The 7,866-nt window shown below is 33.6% G+C and overlaps 1 protein-coding gene across 1 annotated transcript; it reads right to left on the bottom strand.

Moving 5' to 3' along the window:
• Window positions 1–6,130: 6,130 nt before the first annotated feature.
• Window positions 6,131–7,522, bottom strand: LOC126592754 (uncharacterized). Its single transcript, XM_050258541.1, has one exon. It carries the CDS (start codon window positions 7,024–7,026, stop codon window positions 6,559–6,561), a length of 468 nt encoding a protein of 155 aa, XP_050114498.1. The 5' UTR covers window positions 7,027–7,522; the 3' UTR covers window positions 6,131–6,558.
• Between the last annotated feature and the right edge of the window lie 344 nt (window positions 7,523–7,866).

Genomic DNA, 7,866 nt, shown 5'->3' with positions numbered 1-7,866 from the left:
TATTTTGTCTTTCTCTTTCTAAAAAAAATAAATATAAGATGTTGACATGGCTTAACCGTGACCGTTCAAATAGGAGGGGGGGAAGGAGAGGGAAAAAAAGAGAAGAGAGAATCTTACTACTTAATTTTATTGCAAAAAAACAGTGTGCCAGGGCAGGCCTTGAGAAATTAGGGACCCTAGGTGAGCCTTCGAGTAGGGGCCCTAAAATTCTGACACTCAACTCATTGTACATTTATATGTATAAGAAAAGGTTTTGCTAAATAAATGAAAAAGTTCATTTCTACATAAAAAAATCATTAGAATTCATATCCAAAGATGAAAGATATGCAAACATTACTTAAATATTACACGTCTCACGTTATTAGACGCAAATGTATTAATTAAGTTCACATAATCTAACTTTTCAACCAATTCTTTATCAATTGACAAAATAGCCAACCCATTCAATCTTTCTTGTGACATAGTTGATCGAAGATACGATTTGATCAATTTTAATTTTGAGAAACTTCTTTATGCAGAGGCAACTGTAACTGGTATGGTTAACAAAATTCAACATCGAAACTTTGAATTATCTTAAACCAAAACTAGTTAAGAAGCAAAAGTAACCAACATTGTTAAGTGCACCCATAATCCATTTATTTTCTTGAAGGGATTTAACCACTTTGTTAAGTGCATCCACAAGTTCGAATTTTATAACTGCAATATAGACACTTGACAAGTGAATACTTTGATTTCGCATAAACAATATGCATTAAAATAAACAAATCATAAACCCTAGAATTGAAAATCCTAATTATATTTACAAGCACAGCAATGACAAGTCACAAATTAAATTATATAAAAAGAAGCATAAGAGAAGAAAAGCATTGATTGGGTACCTGACCTCTGTAAGTGGAGTGGGAAAGAACTGATTCACAAGCGCAGACTTGCTACTAGTATGCTGTGCGTTAAATTCCCAAAAAAAAAAGTTGAATTGTTGCTGAAGTTTCACCCCACTTTGTACGCCAAGTTTCAAGAGAATTATATGATTTTATATTTAAATATTTTATTAAATTCAAACTCTAAAAAAAAAAAATATATATATATATATATTATATACACACACACATATTTAAAAAGAAATTTTTAGGCCCCCCCCCACCCAAAACGCTGCACGGCAAGTTCCAAAAAAATATTTATAATTTCATATTTAGATATTTTACTCAAATTGCAAAATTAAATATATAAATATATATAGAAAATTATGATTGGCACTTCAAAATTCTCATTTCATATTCCAAACTTTCTATATTTAAAAATAAAAATACACTTGTGAAGATTGTATGATGAGATTTTTTGAGTGTCAATAACATTTCCCTATATATAAAAACAATAAAAATTGGGCCCCCCAGAAATGGGGACCCTAGATGGACGCCTAAACGGGCTACCCTCAAGACCGGCCCTGCAATGTGCGGCCTGAATTTTCAAAACTTTATGATGTGGCATCTTGGGCGGCAAAGAAACCCTCTTCAACTCTTCATGGACCCTGCAAACATAACCGCAATGTGGCTACACAGTATCTTGTGTGAATTCGTGTGTTTAGCCGAGCCTTCGTTTAGTGTTAATACACATGATTGATGAAAAACCCTATTCTAAACTTTGAAAATTTATGCATCAGACTTTCTTTCATTTCAAGAAATATATATTGATCGCAAATTGACGTAAAAAGACAAATTTATAACGAAATCATACTTAAGAAAAGCCTCTTACGACGAGAAAACAAAACTCGCTTATAGCAAGTTTCATGCCCCAAAACCGGAGTATGCTAAAGGGGTTAATGAAATAAATAAATAAAGACCAAATAATGAAAAGTTAAAAATAAATAAATTTTTGGCTTATAGCCCGGAACTTGGGAAAGGGATCTCCGGATCCCTTCCACCAAATCTACCAAGTTAAGGAATTCGGGTCCTTGAAATTTGATCCAAAGACTAAAGTTATTATAACTTTTAAAGAATGCCCTGTTTTTAACATTTGGATCAAATTTCAAGGACCCGGATCCCTTAACTTGGTGGATTTAGTGGAAGGGATCCGAAGATGATCCCTTTCCCTGAACTTGGACCTTAAAAAAAAGAGAAAAGTTTAGTTTGTTAAAAAAATAAAAAACAAAAAAAAAGTTTAGTTAACTGCATATAGTCATCCAGTACTATAGTCTAGTGGTATTCCTCTTCACTTGTAAGTGAACGATTTTAGATTCGAATCTCATAGATGATGAATTCAATACCAAATTAGGTTGCCCATTGTGTGGCTAAGCCAAACTCTTCATTCCATTAGTGTAAAAGATATCATTGTACCTTAAAAAAAAAAAAAAACTGCATATAAATCAGTTTAATAAGCAAACTCTGATGCAAAATAGATCGCGTTATTTAAAATATTTTTTTTTATTATTTCATTCAAAAAATTAAAAACAAAGGAATAGCAACTTGAAACCCGTTTGCTTCTATCGTCTTTCTCATCCCTTCTCCCTCCTTCCTTTCCATACCCTTTCACAGTCACTGTCTCCCTCATACAACTCTCAACCAACGCTCCTACTATACAATTCATCGGCGCTCAACTCTACCTATTTTAACTAAGGAAACTAATAAACATGACTTCAAAACTTTGAATTTAACCAAAAACTATGTAATAACTTTATTTAATGAGAATGCCATAAGAAAGAAAGGGAAAAAAAATAAAAAAAAATAAAAAACCAGCCGAATGCCATGTAAGACCTTTGCAGTCACCCCAATTGATGATGGGCCTGACTATCGGTTGCAATGCTACAACTGCAAATGGCCCTACGTTTGCTGAGGTTGTCCCTGTCAAACACCGAACCATGATCTATGCCTTTGATAGAGCTTTCGAAGGATTATTCTCTTCTTTTGCAGCTCCCTTGGTCAGAATCCTTTCAAAGAAGATGTTTGGTTACGATGCAAAATTAGTGGATCCAATTAAAGGGTTTATGTGGGCGGCCTTTGCCTTATCTCAAGGGCTTATTTCGACGATGGCAGAAACTTAAGTATTTGGTGCAGAAAAATAAGAAATTGAAGAGATTTAGAAAAAAAATTTGATGAGAATCAAAGAAAATTAGAACAATAAAAGGTGTTTGGAATGTGAGAAAGTGCCGAGAAAATTTAAAAAGAGGAGAAAGAATGGTCGTTAGAATTCCTGAAGAGATACCATATTCAGTTTAAGAAATAGTTACTGCACTTCAACCTGTGTTCAGTTTCATAAATAGTGTAGTACCCGTCTTCAATTTCAAAAATAGTGTAGTACTCGTGTTTAATTTCAGAAATAATTAGTTTTCATAAGTTGTATTGAGTTTCAGAAATAGTGTAGTTTAGTTTCAGAAATAGTATAGTATTGTTCATTTTCAAAAATAGTATAGTACCGTTCAATTTCAAAAATAATGTCCGTGTTCAAATTTCTATTACTTTTTTTTAGTTTATTTTTTATTATATTAACTTTTGTCATTTGCGTTAAAATTGTCTTTTTTATTATTAAAGTTTAAGGCATTTTCATTAAATAAAGTTATAAGATAGCTTTTGGTTAAAATAAACTTATTCCAAGTCTTTTCATTAGAACTCCCTTTTAACTATTGAAATTTCTCACCTCCACTTTGCCTATCCATTGGAAGAGTCTATGATTCCCTTACAATTCTATATTGAACATCGACAATCATGAATATGTAAATATGCCAAGAATGGCTAAGATTTAGTAGCTAGTTCGGTTTCGTTCAGTTTGGTTTTTTTTTTTTACAAAATAAAAATAAAAACTAAATTACTATTTAGTTTTGGTATTTTCTTTTGCTTTTTTTGTTTTTTTTTTAATCTAGAAATTGAACAGAAAATGAAAAAAATAAGAGAGACTTTGGATGCGGTCCTTAGTTATGAATATTCTTTGATTGAAACCTTATAGGTTTTTAATTTTTGAACGAGGTCCCTGAAATTAATGTGATAATTTATTTCTATGTACGTTAGGGTTTAGTTGTTTGTATAAATGAGATTTTAAATATAAAAAAAAAATTGTGGGATTAAAAATATTAAAATATAATTATACTTTTGTGTGTGTGTGTGTGTGTGTATAAACATGGGTACATTCATCAAAATTAACCAAAAAATTTATTGTATCAAAACATGGGTGCATTCTTCAAAATCACAAAAAAAAAAAGATATTAGGCTTAATAACATTAGTAAATTTCTTCGATTAAACTTGACATGGATACATTTTAAAATCAAAGAAAAAAGAATGTACCAATATAAGTTTAAAAATGGATTAGAAAAAATTGAATAGATTTTATATAACAAAAAAAAAAAAACAGGGTACATTTTACATATAACAAATTGGTATATTTAAGAATGAGTACATTTTAAGATTAAAAAGTTTTACATGAATGGGTACATATAATTAATTAGCATGGGTACATTTAGCAAAATAAAAAGTACAAATACAAATAACTTTAAAAAATATGGGCACAAAAAGAAATTAATATATGGGTACAAATTAAAACTGAAAAGAAAATTGGTACAAGTTAAAAAAGAATTACAAATTAAAAATGGGTACAAACTAAAACGAAAAATATATGATAAAAAAATTAGTCATAAATATAAATATACCAATTGTAACATTTTTAAGATTAAATGAATATATTTAGAAATAAAAAAAAATTATCATTGAAATAATTAATGATGTTATTAATACCCAAGAACCTTAATTAAAAATTGAAAAGGAATATGATTTTAATCATTGGAATAACAAAAAGGAATGATAAAAACCTAATTTCTCCAAAAAAAAAAATATATACATAGTGAGTAAGGCTTTCAACATATTTGGGCTTTAAGTTGGGTTTACCTAACCTTAGATTGAAATTTGGCTAAAATAAATACCTCATTAATGTTTGAAATCTCATCGATATTATCAATACTTCCACAAAACTATTGAAAAACTCAGGAAAAGATATGAAAAGGTGGTGAACTCTACACTTAACCCATAGCGGTGGGATTTCAAAAATTCAATAAATTCCGTTGAAATTATCTGTATAGTTGCAGAAATTTGACAGAAAATATGCAGATTCTGAAATTTTGAAGCATAAAAAACTTCTCTAGAATTCCGTCGAAATTTTAACTGATGAAGAAAAACGAGATGATATTCCTTAAATTGACCGCCTAATTAGAGTTTTAAATTCCTATAAATCATAGCTTGTCATTTTTAACAGAAGTGAACAACTTTACCTCCAATTCCTGAATTGAGCTAATCAGATACAAATTAAATTCCAACAACCTTAATTAAGCTGAAGAACAACTCATTACACAAAATTAAAACCTAAATTGATTAAATCTTCAAAGAGAAATGCTAAGGAGACTCTTCATGGACTATCCGTCATCTCATATTTTTGGCACAATGTTTTATAATGTTAGCACAAGAACCGTGTCAGAAATATGAGGTGGCACATACTCATAGTCCATAGAGAGTCCCACTTTTGAGAGAGTCTTAAATTATGGGTTCTATTTGTTAGTGGTTGAAATTAGGACAATCCCTAGAAAACACATACCGTTTAATAACCATTTCGTTTTCAGGTTTTAGTTTTTTATGTTCATTTAAAAAAAAAATAAACTGAAATCTCATTTAGTAACCACTTTCAGTTTTCAATACAAATAAAAACCGAAAACCACTTTCTTGAATTTTCACTTTTTGTTTTATAAAAATTAAAAACTAAAAGTAATTATGAAACAAGATTTGAGTTTTTAATTTAAAAATAAAAACTAAAAACAAATTAATTATCAAAAGTGAGGGTTGTCACCGACGAAAGCCTAACGGGGTAGGCTGCAAAGGTTGGGATGGATTTCTCTTTTATTTGTAAGTTTGTAACTACGATTTTGTTTTTCTTGATATGAGAAGAGGAGGAACGGGCGAGACTTTTTCATATACCACAATATAAGTAAAGAGAGGAAGATTTTTTTTATACACCATTGTATAAGCGGAGAGTGGATATATTTTTCTGTGGTTTTTTGTTTTATATTATAAGATGTAATGTGTTAGTTCGTGTTTTGAATATATTGAAAATATCTCTAGAAAATGGTTTTTTTAAGCATCATTAACAGTTTGCACATAAAAATAGAAGAAAAAATTAAAAATGAGTAGAGTTGAAATGAGGGGCTACAGCCTACAGAAACTACACATTTAACTTCGGTTCAGAAATTACAACAAAAACCCGAAGAAAACCGAACCAAACTGAACAATAATTTCAGTTCGATTTTTAACTTTGGCAAAAAACCATACAGAAACCGAACCCCTCTACCCATCTAGTACTAATTCCTTATAAAATATGCGTATACAGTTCCACACTTTTGCTTTCCAGCCATTGTTACACGAAAAGCAAAAGCCATCAATGATCACCCAACTACAATGGTACAGTTGCAACCACATTAATTGAACTATTGGACTGCCAAACCGGATCCTGCTTTGACCCGACAACCCAACTCCAGATCACTGATGGATCATGGATCCTACCCAACGGAGAGAAAAAAGAGCTCTCTTTACAGTTCACACTACAAAATCACGACTAGGAGAAGGCGAAGGTGTATAGTACGGCGGCGAAGCACATGGCGTAGTAAACGGCGGCGTTGCCTCCTCCACCTCTACTCTCATAGTCACCGCTACGTCCAGCACCAGGGTCTTCGCCTCTTTCTCCGCACAGGATGAATACGTCGTTGCCGGCGTCTCGGAGTCCAGACCCTCTCTCTCTTCCTCCTCCTCGATCGTGAACAGCACCCTGGACGACACGCCGTACAGTCGCTGCTGCCACTTGAACACCTCGTCCACGTCGATATTGCGGTGCAGTGAGCTAGGTTGTCGGTTGTTATGATGAGCTTCGTGGGGCCCGATGCTGGTCGGAAACTGGGACTTCCTTCGCCGCCAGAGGAGGAAGAAGAACTGCGCTATAAGGGCGGCGAGAGTGACAGCAAACACTACAGTGAGCGTTGTCCCGAGCTTGCTAAGACGACCACTCATTTGTCCGTACGTGTGTACGTCTCTGAAAGGTCTCTGGGGAAATGGCTCAGTAGGTTTTTCTTTTTCAATGTTTTAACCTAACGGATGGTGGACTGCCTACCGGGAAAATGTGAGGAGAGAAGTGAAAAGAGTAAAATGAATCCAGATCATGTACTATGAATCTACCAACTTCTGTTTTCCTATATTATATCGGAGGTTTTGGTTTAGTAGGTTGCCGGTGGACGAATGGATAAACGTTTGGTTAAAGAAGAAAGTGTGTTAGTTAAGATGGAAAATGATGTTTTTTCTTGGAAATGTGGGTTGGGGCGAGAGAAAATGTGGCCAGAATGTAAAGGTAGGAAGTGTGTGATGGCGAGGAAGTCGAAGGAGTGGTGATTTGGACTTTGCATTAAATTTGAAATTAAGCTGGCGGTTGGAATGGGGCTTATCTGCTGTTTTGTAATTGGCTCCCATTTTATGGTTACATGAAAAACCTAAAAAGCTGTTGTTTTAAGCAAGGAAGATATCGCCGATATTTTCGGTTTTTAAGAGGACCGATATTTTTATAACTATCCAAATGGTTTTCGTGATAATATCGCGATATTATCGATATTAGCGATAATATCGCCGAGGCTCCGTCGTCGGCGTCGCAACGGCATCCGAGCTTCCTCTGCGCGTTGCCGTGCTTCCCAAAGACGGAGGAGAGGGAGGGAGAGTTCAGGAGGGTGGTGGAGATGCTGCGCTGGCATCAGGGTGGACGGATTTGGGTGTGCCTAGGTGTGGGTGCGATCGGGGAAATGGAGTCCTCTGCGCGTCGTCGTGCTTCCCAGAGATAGAGGAGAGGGAGGGAGAGTTCAGGAG

Source organism: Malus sylvestris, chromosome 12 (assembly GCF_916048215.2).
Source record: "Malus sylvestris chromosome 12, drMalSylv7.2, whole genome shotgun sequence".
Taxonomy (NCBI): Eukaryota; Viridiplantae; Streptophyta; class Magnoliopsida; order Rosales; family Rosaceae; genus Malus; species Malus sylvestris.
The sequence above is the reverse complement of the archived record's forward strand: the minus strand, read 5'-3'. Positions and strand labels throughout refer to the sequence as shown.

Bases quoted from the DNA above. Each gene is read 5' to 3' on its own strand.
- LOC126592754 (XM_050258541.1), bottom strand. From the start codon at position 7,026: ATGAGTGGTCGTCTTAGCAAGCTCGGGACAACGCTCACTGTAGTGTTT.